Source organism: Schistocerca piceifrons, chromosome 2 (genome assembly GCF_021461385.2).
Source record: "Schistocerca piceifrons isolate TAMUIC-IGC-003096 chromosome 2, iqSchPice1.1, whole genome shotgun sequence".
Taxonomy (NCBI): Eukaryota; Metazoa; Arthropoda; class Insecta; order Orthoptera; family Acrididae; genus Schistocerca; species Schistocerca piceifrons.
In genome coordinates this window covers 930,583,022-930,606,897 of record NC_060139.1, presented here as the reverse complement: position 1 = coordinate 930,606,897, position 23,876 = coordinate 930,583,022, and the positions used below count along the sequence as shown (strand labels likewise).

General features: G+C 44.4%; 1 protein-coding gene across 1 annotated transcript in view; it reads left to right on the top strand.

Moving 5' to 3' along the window:
• LOC124777062 (UDP-glycosyltransferase UGT5-like) overlaps positions 1–23,876 on the top strand; it is a 113,853-nt gene that overhangs the window by 46,269 nt on the left and 43,708 nt on the right. Inside the window, exon 4 of the mRNA XM_047252335.1 lies at positions 6,255–6,714. Within this exon, the coding sequence (XP_047108291.1) occupies positions 6,255–6,714 (460 nt within the window). The remainder of the gene's footprint in view (positions 1–6,254; positions 6,715–23,876) is intronic.

Below are 23,876 nucleotides of genomic sequence, written 5' to 3'. Positions count from 1 at the left end.
TTCAAAGTTGTTATCACGAAGAAACTGATGCGTAACGTTATCTCGATGTGCGGGTGCGTTGTCTTGGTGAAACAGCACACGCGCAGCCCTTCCCGGACGTTTTTGTTGCAGTGCAGGAAGGAATTTGTTCTTCAAAACATTTTCGTAGGATGCACCTGTTACCGTAGTGCCCTTTGGAACGCAATGGGTAAGGATTACGCCCTCGCTGTCCCAGAACATGGACACCATCATTTTCTCAGCACTGGCGGTTACCCGAAATTTTTTTGGTGGCGGTGAATCTGTGTGCTTCCATTGAGCTGACTGGCGCTTTGTTTCTGGATTGAAAACTGGCATCCGCGTCTTATCCATTGTCACAACTGACGAAAAGAAAGTCCCACTCATTTACTGGCCTCTTCATCTATCATTTGAGCTGTGTCTGCTAGTGTTCAGTTTGGATTCTTGCAACGAGAGGTGCCGGAATTTGTTCTTTGTAGAAGAATTATTACGTTGTCAGTTCACTGCTAACTGACAAATAGTTTTTAAGTTCCGTCGATTTTACGAAGGCGGAATTGCTGAGTATGTCAATTTACCGAGAACGTCAACAATAATTAATGAGTAGTTTCTAAGATATAAACACAATAGCCGGCCAGAGTGGCCGTGCGGTTCTAGGCGCTACAGTCTGGAAACGAGCGACCGCTCCGGTCGCAAGTTCGGATCCTGCCTCGGGCATGGATGTGTGTGATGTCCTTATTTAGTTAGGTTTAATTAGTTGTTAGTTCTAGGCGACTGATGACCTCAGAAGTTAAGTCGCTCAGAGCCATTTGAACCATAAACACAATATGTATGCAACGATCTCGCTGCTGTTATTACATTGTATTACAAAATGTGGTTTAGCATCGTAATAGTCGTAGTTTGACGATAATGGCTATTCTGGACGTAAATAACGCAGTGTGTCAATAAAAGGGAAAAGCTAGCGTATTACAATTTCGGCTGCAACCGTCGAGATGTATATAAATTGTGTTTTGTGTGCGTGTTTCGGTATCGCTAAAACAGCTGCCTAATTGTGTGTATCCTATCGTAAGTGACATAACTGTACTTCTTCCTGCGAAACCTAGCTCGCATTTTCCTCACTCATTACATAATGAAAGCTTTGAATCAGTATCGTCAGGGAGATGCAGCATTTCTTGATATCTCAAAAGCGTTTGACTCAGTAGCACACCAACACTTATTAACGAAATTATGATTGCATGGGGCATCAATCTAAACTGGCGCCTTGTTTTAAATGTTCAGAGATTTAAAACTCTGCATGTGAAAACGTACTATCCCGTGACTACAACATCATCGGTGACTAACATCTGAAATCAGTCAAGCCATACATACACACGGCTATAACAATTTGTAGGGATATTGAATGGAATGTTTCCATAGGCTCAGTCGAAGGTAAGGCATGTGACAGACTTAGGTTCACTGACAGAGTTTTGGGAAAATGCAATCATTCTACAAAAGGATTTTGTTACAAAACAATCGTGCAACGCGCCAGAAATATTACTCAAGCGTGGGGGACCATTCCCAACAAGACTAATAGGTGAAGTAGGGATATTGAAAGTATAGAACGAAGTGAAGCGCACGATAGTCTGACTCATGTGAAAGCGAAACTGATGAGCCGAAGAACCGGATCTGGCAGTCACTTCGAGACAGACGTCACCTATCCAGCGAAGGCCTCCTGACAATGTTTCAAGAACCAGAATGAAGTGCGGAATCAATGGTGACGATACGCTCTTCCCAAGTATCGCTTCCGCAGCGACCGCGGAGACAAGATTAGTCTAATGACAACACACGCAAGCACGCGTCTAAGCAAACATTCTTCCCGCACTCCTAGATCGAGTGAAACGGGAAGAAACTGAATATGTGGTTCACGGTAATTACCCTCAGCCATGCACTTCATCGTGGTTTGCATATATGTAGGTGTGCACATCAGAAACTGTCGAAATTCATAAAAAATTGCAACATATTATGAGAAGGAAGGAATACTAAATAGTATGAACTACTATTATCCAAACGCTTCCCTCAGAGTTACGGCATGTAAAGCATTTTTTTTTTTTTTTTTTTTTTTAAATCGCCGTTCTTCTAACTGGTTTGATGCAGCCGTCCACGAATTCCTCTCTTTGTGCCAATCTTTTCATCTCTGACAGGGAACCCCTTGAGCGTGCGGTCGCAAATTGCCAGTGTTATTTACGGTTTACGGCGTTCAACACCCCACATATTGCCTACCATGCAACCACAATACTGGCTGCTAGTGGCAACAGGGGGCGAGACTCGAAGCATCCAATGGTGAGCACAGTATGAGGTTACGGAGGGTGGCTGGACTGCTTAGTCGACGAGTAACAACAGTGCGATAGTGCTGTTGGTGTTGACACAAAGCGGAGCAATGGCAATGATAAGCATAACAAACATTGCATTGTATTCTCAACAGCAATGGCCAAAGTTGACATTTCGTCAGAAAGGAACCCAAGGAATTTCGCAGAGAACGAAAGAAGTGGCAAATGGAATATTAGCGTTTCTGCAAGATGAATCAGTGAATGCATACGCTCGACCATGCGAACAATGTGCATGGGAAGTAAAATGGTGTCAAGTGAAAGTTATAATGAAACAGGTGTCGAAGCATGTAGTTCATCATCCATGTCGGACAAGGTGCCACAAATCGCATCTCCAGTGAAGTAGTGAAGGACAATCGTTATACAAGGAGCTAATACTAAACGTTATTACGTACGTAGAAGATAATCCGTAGCATAGTAAAAAAAACAGTTATGAACAGATTTCGAATAAGTCCGCAGCAACATAACCGTGTAACTTCTCCCGAATAGGCCATGAAGGCCCAACGGTACTGACCAGCCGCCGTGCCATTTTCATCTACATCTATATTTATACTCCGCAAGCCACCCAACGGTGTGTGGCGGAGGGCACTTTACGTGCTATTGTCTCTACCTCCCTTTCCTGTTCCAGTCGCGTATGGTTCGAGGGAAGAACGACTGCCGGAAAGCCTCCGTGAGCGCTCGAATCTCTCTAATTTTACATTCGTCATCTCCTCGGGAGGTATAAGTAGGGGGAAGCACTATATTCGATACATCATCCAGAAACGCACCCTCTCGATACCTGGACAGCGAGCTACACCGCGATGCAGAGCGCCTCTCTTGCAGAGTCTGCCACCTGTGTTTGCTAAACATCTCCGTAACGCTATCACGCTTACCAAATAACCCTGTGACTAAATGCGCCGCTCTTCTTTGTATCTTCTTTATCTCCTCTGTCAACCCAACCTGGTACTGATCCCACACTGATGAGTAATACTCAAGTATACGTCGAACGAACGTTTTGTAAGCCACCTCCTTTATTGAAGGGGCACATTTCCTAAGGACTCTCCCAATGAATCTCAATCTGGCACCCGCCTTACCAACAACAAATTTTATATGATAATTCCACTTCAAATCGTTCCGTATGCATACTCCCAGATATTTTACAGAGGTAACTGCTACCCGTGTTTGTTCCGCTATCACAAAATCATACAACAAAGGATCCTTCTTTCTATGTATTCACAATACATTACATTTGTCCATGTTAAGGGTCAGTTGCCACTCCCTGCACCAAGTGCCTATCCGCTGCAGATCTTCAGCTCACAGGCGTCACTGTATGCGGATATGGAGAGGCATGTGATCAGCACATCGTTCTCCCAGCCGTACATCAGTTTCCGAGACCGGAACCGCTACTTCTCAATCAAGTAGCTCCTCAGTTAACATGATCGTGTAGTGCATACGAAAAACTAGGGACATTCAAGAAACGACAAGGCGAACTTGTTACAAATACTGGTATTTTCGCGTGTGCAGTTCATGATGCAGCAATCAGTCTTCGTTCTCCTATCTCTCAGGCCGTTTGCATCGCAGAACAGCTTAACTGTGACAATCTGACTACAGGGAATAAATTCCTGATACACAATCCCATGAGTGCCAAGGAAATATAAGAATTGCGGCAGCGGCCTTCTTGCCTTCATTTAGGCATTATTCAAAGGAAGTGCATTTGCTGAAGTCACGTGACAACTGCTACACTGAAAGCGGATGTCCACGGCAGCAGCCAACATAAAGTTATCCTCAAGGTCCTCGGTTTTTGGCAAAACAAGTAAGCGGAATCAAGGGAGGCTCCTTGGACCCCCTGACATGCTGTGGCATAGATAATATTAGAACAACATCTAAAAAGGTATATGAATTTCATCACATAATACGAGGGTGAGTCAAATTACAACCTTAAATTTGCAATAACAAATCGAAATTTCTGGCCGTTATCCTGTAAGTTGGTAAGTGAGCTACAAACAGCGTGCAGAATGGCCTGTATGTGGCAACACAGTGCAGATGCACACATACCGTCGCAGTATCAGTATAAAGATGGCCGCCCCATTTGCGACTTGCACCAGGGAAGAACAGCGTTCTGTTATTCGGTTTTTGCGTAGTGAAGGTGTGAAACCTATTGAAATTCATGGACGAATGAAGGTTCAGTGCAGTGTTGCAAGTTTGTCACAGCAGCAAGTCTACGAATACAGTAGGAAGTTCGCAAATGGTGTGACTTCAGTGGAAGATGCTCCTCGTCTAGGTCAGGCACAACGAATTGTGACTCCACAGAACATTGCAGCAGTTGAATCCATAGTGAAGTAAAACCGCCGAGTGACACTGAATTACACTGCAACTTGTTCACAGATTAGTTATTGGTCAGCACACCACATTGTACTCCAGTTTCACTAAGCGTCTGCAAGATGGGTGCCACGGCAGCTGATTCCTGAAACGAGAGAACGACGTGTTGATGCTTGTGAAGAACTCTTCTTCGGCGCTTTGAACGAGAAGGTGATGGCTTCCTTGCAAGAATCGTTACTGGCGACGAAACCTGGGTTCACTTCCACCAACCGGAAACGAGTGTCTTCCTCATCCACCATACTCACCAGACCTTGCCCCAAGTGATTTCCGTATGTTTGGACCACTCAAAGACGCAATGGGAGGAAAGAAGTTCCGTTCTGATGAAGAGGTACGCCACGCGGTGCATGAGTGGTTGCGCGGACTACCAAAAGAATTTTTTTCTAATGGAATTTATGCACTTTGTAAGCGCTGGAGGACTTGCATTGAGCGTCGGGGAGATTATGTTGAAAAGTGATACAGCTTTGTACCACTTCTGCACAATAAATAATATTTTAAAAATATTTAAGGTTTTCATTTGACTCACCCTCGTATATGTGGTGTATGTACATTGTTTTGGAGTCTTACTTTTATAAGGGGGTTCAGTATGTACCACCCGCCCACTCCCACCTCGCTTCAATATGATAGCACTGTACACGTGGCACGTATGCAATAGCTTTTTTGCAGCAGCCGGTGAGTATCAGGCAAGGTCACATAGTCCTGGCTATGCGTTTTTGGGCCACGGAGAGTTTCTTCCACTGCAATGATTCCTTTATTGTTTCAGAGTCATAACCATAGACTCATGACTCAACAGCCGTTATGACCAAGGGCAGAAAATCTAGATCATTTCCAATTATCGTTTGTAACTCAGAGCATCCCTGATCGCAATGGCCTCTTTGATCGGCGTTCAAAAACCGACGAACGTTGCCACATGTCTAATCCATGAGTTAGAATGTGATGACATGTCCGATATGAAATTCCAGCGATTTCACAAAGAGAGTGGATTGTCTTGTGGATCACTTAAAGCACTCCTTCGAACGCTGTGCATTACGAAGATCGATCGGAATGTTTCTCATACTACCCAAAACTCCAGCCATCTCTAAATTGCTTAAATCATTCAAATGTTGTTGCTTGGCTCTAGCTTTGTTCACCAAAACCCTAGCTTAGTCTACGGTGGATTTTACCTGCAGTTTTACGGGACTTCAAATAAAACTTAACACAGATCCTTTGCTCCTTCAAGTCATTCGTTTCGAAATTCTCATCCACAGAAGCGCACGGTGTAAAGAGACCAACAACTACGTTCACACCGATGCACTCACAATTGCTCCAGCAGAGGAATAGAACTAGCGGCTCCCAATCGGCGGACATTTTTACTGCTGATTGTTTTGACGTCATATTCATATTCTTCGAAATCTTCGTAAATTCATGCTGATATACCGAAATGACCATTCGAACCATTGAATTGTTTGCTGTTAGCGATATTTATCTGTATTGCCTCGTATTCAAATGTAAAAAAAACGAAGTTTTCCAGTTAGCAGGTCGATGAACTGAAGCCATGTGTTTCAGGGGGAACCACACGTTTGACCTGGTCATCATGGAGCTCATGCCGTTCCAGGCGTTCTACGGCCTGGTCCACAAAGTGGGATCTCCACCGTTGGTCGGAATGATTACGCTGTCTGCTTTCGCACCCAATTACCTCTCCCTGGGAAACCCAATGAATCCAGCATACGTGCCAGACGTCTGGGTCGGCTACTCGGACCACATGAACTTCTGGCAGCGCCTTTACAACACATACTTCTACCTCGTGTTCTATTACACGTGGTACTTCGATATACTGCCGAACCAGGAGGCCATCCGGAGGGAATATTTTGGACCAGATGGACCGTCAGTGTACGACACAAACCGTAACTTCAGCCTCTTCATTCTCAACAACCATTTCGCTACGGAATACCCCCGTCCGCATCTACCCAGCGTCGTAGAGATAACTGGAATTCACATTGAGGCCCAGGCCACGCCACTGCCTAAGGTAAGTGTTACACTGTTCTCTATTTAGTTACTCAACAACACCACTAGAATAGGAAACTGTAGCACAGATACGGCTTCTGTGTAAAAGATAACAGATGTCATTAGTGTTGCACTCATCTGAGTATTTTTTCATTTCCTTTGTCGCCTTAGACGTTTAATATATTTTATTATGATAAGTATCGTAAACTGCCTACTGACAGCTTTAAATGTATGATTAATTTATAAATTAATTATAGAAACAAGTTTCTTCCATACCTCTTCTTTTATTTCGTATTAGTTTCCTTGAATATAGCCGGCCGGTGTGGCCGTGCGGTTCTAAGCGCGTCAGTTTGGAACCGCGTGACCGCTACGGTCGCAGGTTCGAATCCTGCCTCGGGCATGGATGTGTGTGATGTACTTAGGTTAGTTAGGTTTAAGTAGTTCTAAGTTCTAGGGGACTGATGACCTCAGTAGTTAAGTCCCATAGTGCTCAGAGCCATTTGAACCATTTTTTTCCTTGAATATCTATTTTCCCACTGAGGTGAAGTCTGATAAATATAATAGTGCATACCCAACACACGGTAGTAGCAAAGCAACACTTCCGTTTCATGTGCTGCGTGCAGTGTCAGTGAGTCTCTAATAAGTCTATATGTGATCTATCAAGATGATAAAGTCACTGTGTTACGACAAAGCAGTTGCACATGCAAAATAAAATTATAGCCAGTGTAGAAAACTAGAATGGAAGAGAATCGCGTAGTTCGCAGTTGGAACATACTTATTTCAGTCTTGCACGTTAGTGTGCGTATTTTGCAAGTATTCCGCCAGAGGGCATTATTTTCCGTGGCTCGGGAACACCAACACCGTGCGGTTAAACTTTGTTGCTGGGCAAGTGTTGTCGACATCTCCTAACGAGCTCGCCCACATCCGTGACTTTCGAGGCTGCGCACAGCACATGGATCTGACGGGTTGCTCTGCCCCTTCAATCGGTTTCGTACGCACTATTAATCATATGTGAACCGCTTACGGCAGAAAGAAAACGTGTCCATATTTACTACATCTACATTAGAGACAAGAACTGAATTAAATTACAATGAACCAATGAAATGAACACCGTTAGCCTCTTACAGGCGTTGACATACGTTAACGGGGACAGATGAAAATGTGTACCCCGACCGGGACTCGAACCCGGGATCTCCTGCTTACAGGGCAGACGCTCCTTTTTTTTTAAAAAAAAAAAAATCTCATTTTGCTCGTTTCTGTTCGTTGTACCTGCTCGGGGCGGACGTCGCAACACATCCGTTTCCGTTCGTCATTGATCTATTAACTCAGTTTTTTTATTACAGAGGGCAGCGAACCCCCTGACCGAACACGCTGAGTGCCGGCGTTCATGTGAACAACCGAGGACACAGAGGATAGCGCGACTGCAGGGATTTATCTCTGGCACGCCTCCCGCGAAACCCACATTCTCAACGTATTGTCCCGCACTACATTCGTAGTGCCCCCGCCCATTATACTCATTACTCACGGCGCGTTGCCGATTCCAGTAAGAGTTCGGGCACTGTTTGTGCATTCGCACAGAAGAAGAAGATGGTCAAGTCCCCGTTGACGTATGTCAACGCCTGTAAGCAGCTAAGGGTGTTCATTTCATTGTGATTTCATTCTAACGAGCTGCATGGTCACCGATGGTATCTGTTCTTTCGGACATGTCCGAAAGAACAGATACCATCTTAGTATGAATTTAATTAGTTTAATGCAATTTATTTCCTTACATATATTTCTCATTTCTTGATGTAGGTATATGTCATGTATGACGTAAGGGGGAGGAGGGAAACGGCTTAGTTGGTGTTCGACATGTTTCCTTTCTGCAGCACACGGAATTTACAAATTAATTTTAGAGTTAAGTTACTTGTTTTAAAACAGAATTGTACGTATAAACCTCTTTTATTGCAATAATTTTGAATGCAATTGACGTTTTGCATTGTTTCACTAGTCAGTTACCTTCACTCGTACATCACGAATGCAGTTGTTCTCGGCCATGATGTGAATGACTTCCAATGCTGCAGCTTGTCTTCAGGGATACAGACGAAAGATTTATCGGTTTCATCTATTTTATTGTTATTTATTGCCAGTACTGATACGAATGTTTTCTGTCAATAGTGTTCTAAAAGTTGTACTGACTTTCTCCGTATCAAAGTGTCCATCATCAAACCAGCGATATTCATGTTGCACGTAACACTACTACGATTTTGAGCAGAAAAGTCATCTCGTGGTGTTTCGGAGTAGTGAGGCCCCTTTTAAGATGTCTAGGAACGATTTTAGCATACGAATCATCACGCAGGCAGGTTCGTTTGTAGAATGTAGGCCACCAGTAGTCAATAAAAGAATCCACCTTAATTTGAACAGTGGGAAACTCGTTATCGCTTTTTAAGGAATAATTTGCAAGTTCAATAGCGTCATCATCTGTAAGGTATCCTTCCTCTTTCTTCACCTTGCTCCTAATTATAGCACGCCACCAGCATCATGTTGAGACAAGCTCCCTATTTGATACAAACAGAAAATTAACAGCGTAGCGTGACCCGTATTATCGCGCAAACAGGTTTCTGTAATATGGTAGACAAAGCATTTTTCCTCTCAGAACCATAATCGTCAAAGAGCGGAAATTTACATATTTCAGTCTTGTTGCCCTTCTGCAGTAGACGATTTATGCCTTTCAGATTAGTTATGCACGATTAAACTTAGTATGTGTTCTATCTGTTTTCACAGATCTGAAGATTTTCGGTACATGAACGAAACCGGAAATCGTTATAAGGACAAATGCGACATGAGACCATAGTAAGAGATGTTAGGACAATTATTTACTTGTCGCCGTCTTACACTGACAATGAGCTGACAAAAGTCATGGCATACCACCTAATGTCGTGTCGGACCACCTTTTGCACTGCTTAGTGGCAAGGGCTCGAGCGTGGCAAGGGCTTGTTGGAAGTGCCCTACATAAATATTGAGTCATTCTGCCTCTATAGCAGTCCAAAATTGCGAAAGTGCTGCCGCTGCAGGATTTTGTGCACGAACTGACCTCTCGTTTATGCACCATAAATGTCCGATGGAATTCATGTGAGGTGGTATGAGTGGCAAAATCTTTCGCTCTAATTGTCCAGAATGTTCTTCAAACAAATCGCGAACAATTGTGCCAGCTGACATAGTGCGCTCTCATCCGTAAAAATTCCATTGTTATTTGGGAACATGAAGTCCATAAATGGCTACAAATGGTCTCCGAGTAGCCGAACACACAACCATTTCCAGTCAATGATCCGTTTCACTCCATGGAAACACAGCCCAGACCGTTATGGAGCCACCGCCAGCTTGGCCGGCCGGTGTGGCCGTGCGGTTCTAGGCGCTTCAGTCTGGAACCGCGTGACTGCTACGGTCGCAGGTTCGAATCATGCCTCGGGCATAGATATGTGTGATGTCCTTAGGTTAGTTAGGTTTAAGTAGTTCTAAGTTCTATGGGACTGATGACCACAGATGTTAAGTCCCATAGTGCTCAGAGCCATTTTTTCACCAGCTTGCAGAGAATCTTCTTGATAACTTGTGTCCATGGGTTCGTGGGGTCTGCACCGCACTATAACCTTACCATCAGCTCTTACCAACTGAAATCGGGACTCATCGGACCAGGGCAACGTTTCCCATCGTCTAGGGTCCAGCCAATATGGTCACGAGCACAGGAGAGGCGGGCAGTCGATGTCATGCCGTAAGCAAATTAAATTGCGTCATTCGTCTACTACCTCAGCGCATCAACGCCAAATTTCGCCGCACTTTGCTAACGTATGTCCCAGATTCATTTCTGCAGTTATTTTGCCCAGTACTATTTGTCTTTCAGTACTGAAAACTTTAGGCAAACGCCGCTGCTCTCCGTCGTTAAGTGAAGGCCATCGGCCACTGCTTTGCCTGTGGTGAGATGTAATGCCTGAAGTTTGGCGTTCTCGGCACACTCTTGACCCTGTAGATCTCAGATTGTTGAATTCCCTAACGATTTCCGAAATGGAGTGTCGCATGCATCTAGCTACAACTACCATTCCGTGTTCAAAGTCTGTTAATTCTTGTCGTGCGGCCATAATCACGTCGGAAACAATTTGACATGAATCACTTGAAACGACAGCTCCGCGAATGTACTGCCCTTTAATCCCTCGTGTACATGATACTACTGCGATCTGCATATGCGCATATCGCTATCGCATAACTTGACATCATGTCAAGCTCAAAGAAAGTAGTTAGTGCTTCTCGGCTCATGGACAACACCTTGTTTCCGGAATAACAAAGTAACTTCACTACAGAACAAGAGAGAGAATTCCATCAGTTAAAACAATACAAGAGTCAGTAGTGTAGAATTACCGAAGTATTGAGTGTACATATTGATGGAAATTTGTGCTAGCAGCTAAGCTAAGCAGCTTCAGCCCTTGATATAGATCCTGATCTGGAAGAAGCAAAGAAACAGATTAAATTTTGTACGATTCCATTCGTTAATGTCTCATAGCGTAATCTTCGAGGATTAGTTACTCAGTAAGAAAATACTTGGTGATCAAAAGTGAGTAAGGCAATAATACACTACTGGCCATTAAAATTGCTACACCAAGAAGAAATGCAGATGATAAACGGGTATTCATTGGACAAATATATTATACTAGAACTGACATTTGATTACATTTTCACGCAATTTGGGTACATAGATTCTCAGAAATCAGTACCCAGAACAACCACCTCTGGCCGTAATAACGGCCTTCATACGCCTGGGCATTGAGTCAAACAGAGCTTGGATGGCGCGTACAGCAACACCTGCCCATGCAGATTCAACACGATACCACAGTTCATCAAGAGTAGTGACTGGCGTATTGTGACGAGCCAGTTGCTCGGCCACCGTTGACCAGACGTTTTCAGTTGGTGAGAGATCTGGAGAATGTAATGGCCAGGGCAGCAGTCGAACATTTTCTGCATCCATAAAGGCCCGTACAGGACCTACAACATGCTGTCGTGCATTATCCTGCTGAAATGTGGTGTTTCGCAGGGATCGAATGAAAGGTAGAGCCACGGGTCGTAACACATCTGGGATGTAACATCCACTGTTCAAAGTGCCGTCAAAGCAAACAAGAGGTGACCGAGACGTGTAACCAATGGCACCCCATACCATCACGCCGGGTGATACGCCAGTATGGCGATGACGAATACACGCTTCCAATGTGCGCTCACCGCGATGTCACCAAACACGGATGTAACCATCATGATGCTGTAAACAGAGCCAAGATTCATCCGAAAAAATGACGTCTTGCCATTCGTGCACCCAGGTTCGTCGTTGAGTATATCATCGCAGGCGCTCCTGTCTGTGATGCAGCGTGAAGGGTAACCGCAGCCATGGTCTCCGAGCTCATAGTCCATGCTGCTGCAAACGTCGTCGAACTGTTCGTGCAGATGGTTGTTATCATGCAAAGGTCTCCATCTGTTGACTCAGGGATCGAGACGTGGCTGCACGATCCGTTACAGCCATTCGGATAAGATGTCTGTCATTTCGAGTGCTAGTGATACGAGACGGTTGGGATCCAGCACGGCGTTCCGTATTACCCTCCTGAACCCACCGATTCCATATTCTGCTAACAGTCATTGGATCTCTACCAACGCGAGCATCAATGTCGCGATACTATACACCGCAATCGCCATAGGCTACAATCCGACCTTTATCAAAGTCGGAAACGAGATGGTACGCATTTCTCCTCCTTACACGAGGCATCACAACAACGTTTCACCAGGCAACGCCGGTCAACTGCTGTTTGTGTATGAGAAATCGGTTGGAAACGTTCCTCATGTCAGCACGTGGTAGGTGTCGCCACCGGCGCCAACCTTGTGTGAATGCTCTGATAAGCTAATCATTTGCATATCACAGCATCTTCTTCCTGTCGGTTAAATTTCGCGTCTCTAACACGTCATCTTCGTGGTGTAGCAGTTTTAATGGCAAGTAGTGTATATTATTTCGTTTTCACATCGTCGGGTCGGTGCCTCTTCAAGGCGTTAAGCATCAGTCCTGCAAAGTTTACAGATGTTAGAAAAATGAAATATTACTATACTGTTGGTTTAATAAGTTATGAATTACTGATAAGAATTATTCACACAAGAATGGAAGACGTGGTAGAAGTCGATCACAGGGGAAATCAGGAAATCAGTTTGGATTCTGGAGAAATGTAGGAACACACGAGGCTGTACTGCCACTAAGACTTATGTTACAATTCACGTTAAAGAACGGCAAACCTACATTTATATCATCTGCAGATTTAGAGGAAGCTTTTGATAATTTTGAGTGGAATACACAGATAAAACAGGCCAACAGAGAGCAAAATGTTACTTACATCTTCTAGAAAAGCAAGAAGGCAGATATAAGATGTAATGCATTCACAGTTCCGAATACGAACAACCATCAAATGTGGAAGGGAATGACAACGATGAAAATTTATGGCGGACCAGGACTAGAACCAGGTTCTCCGTCTTTCGCCATCAGGCATCTTAAATACTCTGTCTATCCGTGCATGACACACAGCCAGACCCAAATTTTCGTATATCCTGGATCTTGCATCACAACATGTCTATGTGCACACATTATGTAATGCCCATACAGTGAACACTGCATCGTTCTTAACAACATAGGTGCTGCAATATCGCAGTTATAAGAGTCGAAGGACTTGAGACGGAAGCCGTAGTTGAGTATGGAGTGAGATAGGATTCTAGCCTAGCCCCGATGTTATGCGGTCTGTACCTGAGCAAGCAGTAAAGGAAAACAGGGAGATATTTGGAGGGGAAATTACAGTATAGGGAGAAGAAATAAAAACTTTGAGCTTTGCTGATGACACTGTAAATCGGTCAGAGACAGCAAACGACTTCGAAGAGCAGTCGAATCGAATGGACAATGCCTTGAAAAGAGGTTACAAGATGAACATTAAGAAAAGTAAAATAATTATACTGAAATGTAGATGTATTAAATCAGGTGATGCAGAAGGAATTGGGTTAAGAAATCACACATTAAAATAGTAGACCAATTTTGCTATTTGGACAGAAAAATAACTGCTGATAGAAGTGAACATAAGTTCACACTGGTAACAGTAAGAAAAGCGTTTAGCTGCCTAAATAGATGCGCGCAGTAGTGCACCGGTTCCGAGATTTAGGGAGTCGCGCCAGCCCCGGATCGAATACACTCAGCACACTGACGAAGAGGTCTGGTCCGCCGACCATCTTGGCTGTAGTCGTTTCCCACACCCACATAGGTGAATACTGGTCTGTTACGCATATCACGCTCAGTTTCACCATTCGCTAGCTCTTGGAACAGGTCTCACACTTTCAAGTGAGATAACAGTAGACGCAGACAGATGGGGTACACATGTCCTGTCCAGGGGAGAAGGGGTGGCAACGGGAAGGGCAACCGGCCACCATCTACCACCAACACTGCGAATCCCAATCACGCCGAACCCCTGAAGATACGGGTTAAGGCCAAGAGAAAAAAAAAAACAGCGAGAGAAGGATTTCTGAAAGAGATAACCATGTCAACATCGAATACAAATTTAAGTATTAGTAAACCTCTTCTGAAGGTATTAGCGGAAAGTTTAGCTTTATCGGAAATGAAACGTGGCCGATAAATACACTCTCGTGAAAAAATTAGTACACCCTTTCAGAGGTTTTCAGTTTGCTCAAGATTTCTTGTTCCAACAGTGCTTATGGAGTACATGAAATGATTACATTTACAGATTAATCGCACAAGCGGTTCTGAGTTACCAGGTTTCGACCCATGATGAAACACCTATTTAAGTGCAGTGTGCAGCCTCCACAGGTGGCAAAGCAGGCACCGACTGTGGCATCCAGTCGATAGTACAGATGACGAATACTGTCCTGGGATAAATTATTGTGCGCCTGCTCGACCTGTTAACGTAGTTCTGTGAGATTTGTTGGTCGCCGGGTCGCACAAATCACTTCTCTTTCCGTCATATCCCACACGTGCTCGACTGGAGATGGTTCTGGGTAGCGAAGTTGCTGCACGTCTCGCAGAGCACGTTGAGTTTCACGGGGAGTGTGTGGGTGAGTATCAGCCTGTCGGAACAATACATAACCTCCCTGTTGCAAGATCGGCAAAAGAACGGGTTTAACAACATTCTGCACGTACCGAGCGCTGGGTAGCGTTCTCTCCAGAAAGAACAAAGCTGAACGAGAGACGAATCTTATTGCAGCCCAGACCATAAGGCCTGGGGTGACGCCAACGTGTCTTGAATGCGCTCTGCGAGGCTGCGCTCAACGGGGCCACGTCGTAGCTGTAGCGACCATCGCTTGCGTGCAGGCAGAATCTGCTTTCATCGGTGAAGATCACGGTGCGCTGTTCCATCTTCCAAGAGATCGTCGAACGGCAACAGTCATGCCGTGCACGTCGATGCTGTGGCGTGCGTGGCAGACGGGCCAGACGTGTGCGTGGCCATTGTCTCACTGCTAATAACCACTTCGCAATAGTGTGTATTGACACATCTGTGTTCATAAGCCCTCTTGCGAGTACGATCTGCCACTGCTGCCCTTACAATACAATACGGGCGCCTGCACTGCGTGGACGTCCTGTACCTCCTCTACAGGTGTGAGAATGTTGATGTGATCGCTGACACCAGCATCGCTGCGCGAGTGACGTAACACCTTTAACTCGTGTGACAGTGTCCCGAAGGGACCATTCCGCCACTCGGAAGGCTACAATTTGACCCCTTTCAAATTTGCCCAGTTGGCTGGAGGAAGCACGATTGCATCACTGTGGCATGCCTGCCTGCTTGCTTCACACGTTTGCGCCACACTGACCATTCTCGTTGCTAACACTCCCTATTAACGTTTAGACACGGATGACGTTCTTGTAGCTATCCTACTATGCTATCTGTTGGCGCACGACGTTGGAACCATTATCAGTACATCTAATCCCCCAGGAGATATACGCCGTTATCGAATCGAAATCGACGTCGTCTTTCCAGATATATTATTTTTTCCCTGGCTGCGCAGTTCTGACAAGAAGAGAATATAAACTTCCGAACTGTCATACTACAGAAGAATTCCGAATATTAGGTAGTAGATGGAATAACTAATAAATAGATCCTGAATCGAACTGAGGGGAAAAGAAAATTGTAGAACAGCTTGATCAAAAGAAGAGATCGGTTAGTAAGAAACATCTCGCGCTAGCAATGAATCGTCTTTTTGGTAATGGAAGGAAGTGTAGAATAAAAACTGAACAGTGAGACCAAGGCATGAATAATGTAAGCAGGTTCAAGTGGCTGTAGGATGCAGCAGTTACTCGGAGATGAAGAGGCTTGCACAGGATAGAGTGGATAGCTGGAACAAACCTGTCTTCGAACTCAAGACCACACCTCCACCACCACCACCAACAACAACAACAACAATAACAACAACAGCGACAACAATGAATAAATAATTTATCATTAAATCCACTGAAACTTGTAAAGAGTAATACTTTCTATACTAGAAGATATTATCTTCATTACTCATTCCTAATGCTATAACCGGCTCAGAAAAGAGTCCAATATCGAGTTGCAAAAATCTTTTTATCTCTCTCCCAATAACATCCAATGTCTGACAGACAGCAAAGCAGTTTTTCAATCTAACCTGAAATCATGTCTCCTGGAAATCCCTCTGGTTAGTTTGCTTTTATATTACACATTGTTTCACTTGTAATATGAATAGTAACAATGAGTAACATTTTCACATATATTAAATTGAAGCTACTGCACTAGCAAGTAATCTTTAAACGGCAATAAAACAATCTTACTCACAGACAACACATATATACATAGCATTTAAAGATACTTGTTGCACGTCATTTTGTTAGAAATCATGCGTATCATATATGGAACACGTAAGTAACTGCAGTGATAGGTAGTAGCCATGTAGTTTTAATTAGTGAGGTGCCGGACCATGAATTAGCACAATTTCCACAAAGAATTTTACTAGCTTGGCCTTCTGCAAAAGTTTCGTTACACTATATTTGTGAAACTGATAGGAAATGAAGACCTTCGAGTGACTAGTTGAATTATTAAAATACACTCCTGGAAATGGAAAAAAGAACACATTGACACCGGTGTGTCAGACCCATCATACTTGCTCCGGACACTGCGAGAGGGCTGTACAAGCAATGATCACACGCACGGCACAGCGGACACACCAGGAACCGCGGTGTTGGTCGTCGAATGGCGCTAGCTGCGCAGCATTTGTGCACCGCCGCCGTCAGTGTCAGCCAGTTTGCCGTGGCATACGGAGCTCCATCGCAGTCTTTAACACTGGTAGCATGCCGCGACAGCGTGGACGTGAACCGTATGTGCAGTTGACGGACTTTGAGCGAGGGCGTATAGTGGGCATGCGGGAGGCCGGGTGGACGTACCGCCGAATTGCTCAACACGTGGGGCGTGAGGTCTCCACAGTACATCGATGTTGTCGCCAGTGGTCGGCGGAAGGTGCACGTGCCCGTCGACCTGGGACCGGACCGCAGCGACGCACGGATGCACACCAAGACCGTAGGATCCTACGCAGTGCCGTAGGGGACCGCACCGCCACTTCCCAGCAAATTAGGGACACTGTGGCTCCTGGGGTATCGGCGAGGACCATTCGCAACCGTCTCCATGAAGCTGGGCTACGGTCCCGCACACCGTTAGGCCGTCTTCCGCTCACGCCCCAACATCGTGCAGCCCGCCTCCAGTGGTGTCGCGACAGGCGTGAATGGAGGGACGAATGGAGACGTGTCGTCTTCAGCGATGAGAGTCGCTTCTGCCTTGGTGCCAATGATGGTCGTATGCGTGTTTGGCGCCGTGCAGGTGAGCACCACAGTCAGGACTGCATACGACCGAGGCACACAGGGCCAACACCCGGCATCATGGTGTGGGGAGCGATCTCCTACACTGGCCGTACACCACTGGTGATCGTCGAGGGGACACTGAATAGTGCACGGTACATCCAAACCGTCATCGAACCCATCGTTCTACCATTACTAGACCGGCAAGGGAACTTGCTGTTCCAACAGGACAATGCATGTCCGCATGTATCCCGTGCCAGCTAACATGCTCTAGAAGGTGTAAGTCAACTACCCTGGCCAGCAAGATCTCCGGATCTGTCCCCCATTGAGCATGTTTGGGACTGGATGAAGCGTCGTCTCACGCGGTCTGCACGTCCAGCACGAACGCTGGTCCAACTGAGGCGCCAGGTGGAAATGGCATGGCAAGCCGTTCCACAGGACTATATCCAGCATCTCTACGATCGTCTCCATGGGAGAATAGCAGCCTGCATTGCTGCGAAAGGTGGATATACACTGTACTAGTGCCGACATTGTGCATGCTCTGTTGCCTGTGTCTATGTGCCTGTGGTTCTGTCAGTGTGATCATGTGATGTATCTGACCCCAGGAATGTGTCAATAAAGTTTCCCCTTCCTGGGACAATGAATTCACGGTGTTCTTATTTCAATTTCCAGGAGTGTAAAATTTACTTCAGCGCTTCAGCGCAATTAAAGAGATATACTTCTGAAATAATGTCGTAACATGCGTTGACTGAACAAACCCACTGGAGTCTTTGGAGAGTAGCAACAGTTAGTCAGGATAAGAAATGATGCAGAACAATTACAGGGAGAGAGTTAAAAAGGGCATTTACATCGTTAAAATACCAGTTCAAACGGCTATCAGGGTTTGGCTTGAAAAAAAAAAGTCACGGAAGATGCCAACTGTGCTTATTTAAATAAACCTGGATGTAATAAGCCAGATATGCTCTGAAACATTTAAAAGGTTATAGCAGAATATAAATTAAAGGTAGTTGTAACTAAGCGCTGCCAAAACTATGTTCTGCTTTGACACTCCCTAAATCTTCACAGAAAAGTAATAAAAAACAATAGTTACAAAAGGTCCCACAGCTGAATTAATACATTAAAAACATTAAACACTGTACTCATCACTTAGCAACCGACCCAGAGGAAGATAAAGTGTATACTGCAAATATCGGTAATCGATGTCACTCACCGAACTTCAAATGAAGTTGATAAATGCACAAGTAAAGTATTAAGCATGGGAAGCAGAAAAGATAAACGTTCTGTGCCAGATTTCGTGAAAGATCCGAAGCGAAGACAGCAACAAGTTTAACAAAGTACTCGCCGAATAATTTTCCTCTGTGATCCTTCTGGAACGACTATTTCATAGCCTTCGATGTCATGTGCCCGACTTAATACACTCAGGACAACTTCCCTCACCAGAGAGTTCACAACTTACCAGCCAGGCCTGAACTGCAGGAAACACACCAGAAATAGAAAGGCGCCAAGAAGAACTTGGTCTCTTGGTACTAACATAGAGTAATGTTCCAATACACCTCGCCTGGCCCATGACCGGTGATCGTGTCACCTGGGAAATATAAATTTTCCTGAGACTGAGAAGGTTATGCCCACGAATCAAAAGAATCTTAGAAAGTATCCCTCGCGCGAAACTCCGTTTTCTTGCGTGATATACTGCGAACTACGGATGAAGGGCAAGTGGGAGACTCCACATTTAATTTCCGGAAAGCATTTGACACGGAGCCCCATTCAAGACTGTTAACAAACATACGGGCATATGGAATAGGTTCCCAGTTATGTGAGTGGCTCGAAGACTGTTTAAATAACAGAACCCAGTACGTTGTTCGCTAGCGGTGCCCCAGTGAAGTGTCGTAGGACCGCCGTTACTTTCTGTATATATAAATAATCTGACGGACAGGGTGGGCAGCAATCTGCGGTTGTTTGCTGATGATGCTGTGGTGTATGGGAACGTGTCAAACTTGACTGACTGTAGGGGGACACAAGATGCCTTAGACAAAATTTCTTGCTGATGTGATGAATGGCAGCTAACTCTAAATGTAGAAACATGTAAGTTACTGCAAATGAGTAGGAAAAACAAACCACATGTTCGGATACTGTTTTATTAGTGTACTGCTTGACACATTCACGTCGTTTAGATATCTGGGTGTAACGTTACAAAGCGATATGAAATGTAACGAGCATGTGGGGATTGTGGTAGAGAAGGCCAATGGTCGACTGCGGTTTACTGGAAGAAAATTGGAAACGTGTGGTTCATCTCTAAAGGAGACCGCAAGTAGGAGCTAGTGTGAAATATTCTTGAGTAGTGCTCGAGTTTTTCGTATAAGTGCCGGATAGGACTGAAGGCAGACATCGAAGAAATTCAGAGGCGGGCCGCTATATTTGTTACCAGTTGGTTCGTTGGTTCGAACAACATGAAAAACTCAAATGGAAATACCGGTGGCGGGGGGGGGGGGGGGGGGGGGGGGGGGAGGGCGGGGGGGCAGGCAAAGAGCTCTTTTCTTTCGAGAAACGCTATTGAGAAAATTTAGAGGGCCGGCATTTGATGATGAAGGGGCTACCGCCGCCAACACACATTTCGCTTAAGAACCACGTAAATAAATCACGAGAAACTAGTGCTCATACGGAGCTATATAGACAGTCGTTTCTCCTCGCTCGTTTTTCAAGTGGAACAGGGAAGGTTCAAAATGGCTCTGAGCACTATGGGACTTAACATCTGAGGTCATCAGTCCCCTAGAACGTAGAGCTGCTTAAACCTACCTAACCTAAGGACATCACACATATCCATGCCCGAGGCAGGATTCGAACCTGCGACCGTAGCAGTCACGCGGTTCCGGACTGAAGCGCCTAGAACAGGGAAGGAAATGACTGTTAATGGCACAGAGTACTCCCCGCCACACACCGCACGGTGGCTTGGGGCGTACGTGCACTGTTTCAAGTTATTGGCTTTCGGGCCGTGCCCATTCAGACTTTTCAATAGTAACATCAGTGATGATGATGCGAAAGTAAGGACAACAACAACCCCCAGTACGAAGCGGAGAAAATATTCGACCCAGTCGGGAATCGGGACCGGGCCATTTTCCTTAGCAATCTGCCGCCCTGATTGAGGGGTAAGCATGTAGATGTAGATGTAGACTCTCTTCAGCACGTTACACTCCGAGCCAGTTTGACCAAACCACGTTAAGTCGGCGTTGCGCTGGCTGCCCCCTGTGGACGTAGCAAGTAAACACAATCTCGCTAGTTAGGAGAAGATTTACCGACATATGCTATCGATCCTGCGCATTTTCACGGATGAAGCAACAGGTGGCGCAGTGGTTAGACACTAGACTCGCATTCGGGAGGACGACGGTTCAATCTCGCGTCCGGCCATCCTGATTTGGGTTTTCCGTGATTTCCCTAAATCACTCCAGGCAAATGCCGGGATGGTTCCTCTGAAAGGGCACGGCCGACTTCCTTCCCCATCCTTCCCTAATCCGATGAGGCCGATGACCACGCTGTCTGGTCTCCTTCCCCAAACAACCAACCAACCCCAATACCATGCAGATAAACTACGGCCTTTAATTTGCATCAGCAATAACTAGGCCAAAACGAATGGTCTACTCCGTCTCATCATACACTGTTACTGAGTCCAGTTGTGCCTAATATGTCTGAAGTCAGGCACTACAACATTTTGCTTTTCACTTCGTTCACGAGCTTACATATTTATACGTCAAGTGCTAATTCCCTGTGTTTGCAGCATGCTAATTCTGTAGTTTATTCTTGACGTTGTTATAAATTGTTTTGGATGAACTTCCTTATAGACAATCGCGTCGGCTTCCAAAAGTTAAAGATTGTAAATAACTGCTAACACTGCCAGATAAGGCACTAAATGAGGATGTTCATAAAAAACACGCACACCATTTAAAAGTCGTACCAGATCCACAATTCTCAAGATACGGCAATGAAATTTTGTACCATGGATTATACGAAGTTAACACATTTACTGTTCCTTGGGCTATATATAACTTTTTTACGGAATTTAAAATTTTATTTCGGAATAGTATACGTACCTTTTTCTCAGAAACTATTCAAGAGATTTCTACAAAATTTTCTCTATTTAATCTCTTTCTATATAGTAAGCTTCTCTCATGAGGTTTTATAATATATCAAATAGGAGAATTTTTTATAATTTTCTAATTATAGTTCTGTAAGTACAATATAAAATTCATGAGCTATGCCCCACATCTCAGCTTACACTCAGAATTTTAAAAGATAATATATATACTTAAAACATAATTCTTATAGGGTTTATAGAAATAAGTGTACGAAATTTCGTAACCCTAGCCTTCATAGTTTCTGAGAAAAAGGTACATAAACCTAAAAAAACCTAATTTTCAGAAAGTGCAACTTAAAGTTCAACCTAAAGTTTTTTTTCTAATGCCATCTTTTCAGAAGGCTCCAGATTTGTACTAAGGGTCCACTTTCCCCTCAAGGCTTCTCTTCTGGTTTATTGTTTTCTGCCTTATTTTCTTTACTAAGTCTTCAACTAACTTTTCAGTTGCAGAGAGGCGCTGTAAATTTATTTTTCTCGTGATTTCTTGAGTGAAAGTTCTTAGCTTAAAACCCACTTTCTCTAATACCTCTATCCTCCCTACGTTCCAATCATTAAATACAAGAACTGCATTATAAAGTTTTGAACATGGCGTCGTTGACAGCGACCGCTTACAAAGTAAAATTAAAGCTATAACAGCCCTCGGCCGCAAAAATAAAGTCTTTCGACCTAGGTTTCGACGCTACTAAGAGTGCCTTCATCAAAAGTAAAACACTCAAATTGGCATGTCACGTATAAAATAAATATGAAGGAGTGTGATGCTACCGTAGCTCGACATGTGTGAGCAGCCCATAGTGGCCTGGCTTCTATGTTTTCTATTTTAAAATGCTGTGACTAAAGCTTTATCGCTTGATATTTATTTTATACGTGACATGCCAATTTGAGAGTTTTACTTCTGATGAATGCACTCTTAGAAGTGACGAGATCTAGGTCAAAAGACTTCATTTTTTCGACCGAGAGCTGTTATTGTTTTAATTTTTCTGCATTATAAATTGCAATTTTAACGACCGTAGCAGATTAAAATGTGACAAAACAAGGACTGCTTCCTCATAGACAAAGCGCTGGTTTGTTATTGTTCCTAAGGTATGGAATGGTGTCACAGATAACCTATAAATGTAAGGAATATATTTCATAGCCTTCTAGATGCATCCCGTGCAGGAATGCTGGAAAGAAATCCACGGAATTGTTGTTCACCTAGCTAGTATTGAAATGTTGCTTCATAAAGCGGACGTGGCAGGAAGATCGCGTCATACGTTTAATTATTTTTCATGTACTTCGGATGCGATTTGATTACTGAAACTTCGAGCTTATTTTCCGTGAGTTATTCTAATAAATAAAAAAGAAATTGAAAATTGACATTTTCCGTCAGTTTCATGGACTCCTTTAGTAACATGAAGAGTAATGGCTTCCTAGGGACACAGCTATGTTTGCGAAAGCTTCTCTATTCGGACTACCTCTGACTGGCAAAATGCTTTCAGTCCAGCCGAAAACCTAGCAATTTGTCGCAGACAAAATTTTTTTATTTTATAAACATCAGTGTGACACGGCTTCGAAAGTTTATTTCAGCGTCTGGAAACACTGAATCAAGTGGGTAGCTCTGTCAATGGCTCTTAGGCAGAATTAAATGTAAAATCTTTGGTGCAAGTCCGTGGCCGTGCTACTGGCCAATCTTCAGGTAGAGTGCACATTCTCATCGCTGCAGCGCTAGCAGGGGAGGAGGGTGGACCGATAGCCCGGTAGCCTTTTACCCCAGAGAGACGATCACAGTACCCATTTGCTAGCAGGAAAAGTAAACCTGCGGCCATTCTGGAAGAACTGGAACGAAGGATAATAGCGCACCTATCCAGGTTTGAACCGGTGACCTCCCAAGCCAGAGTCTATTGTTCTATCCACTAGACCACCACGGCCACAACTCTGGCTTTTAGCGTATCATATGTGAACACATGAATTGGATTTAACATGACCGATGTATTCGGAATCCATGTTGCTTACTGTTGTGAGGGTCCATTATGTTCGAACACACAGTAATTTCTTGATCTCCAAATATACGCGAGTATTATAGGACACCTATATTCTCCGATAGTGTTGTTATAAATGTTATCTACGTTATCAATACTGTGGGAAAACCGGAAAAGAAGCGAAATGTTTGCTATATGCCTAAGGATGTGAACTGATAAGAAATGAGGGGGCGGTATGCCGAATCGGCGAGGAA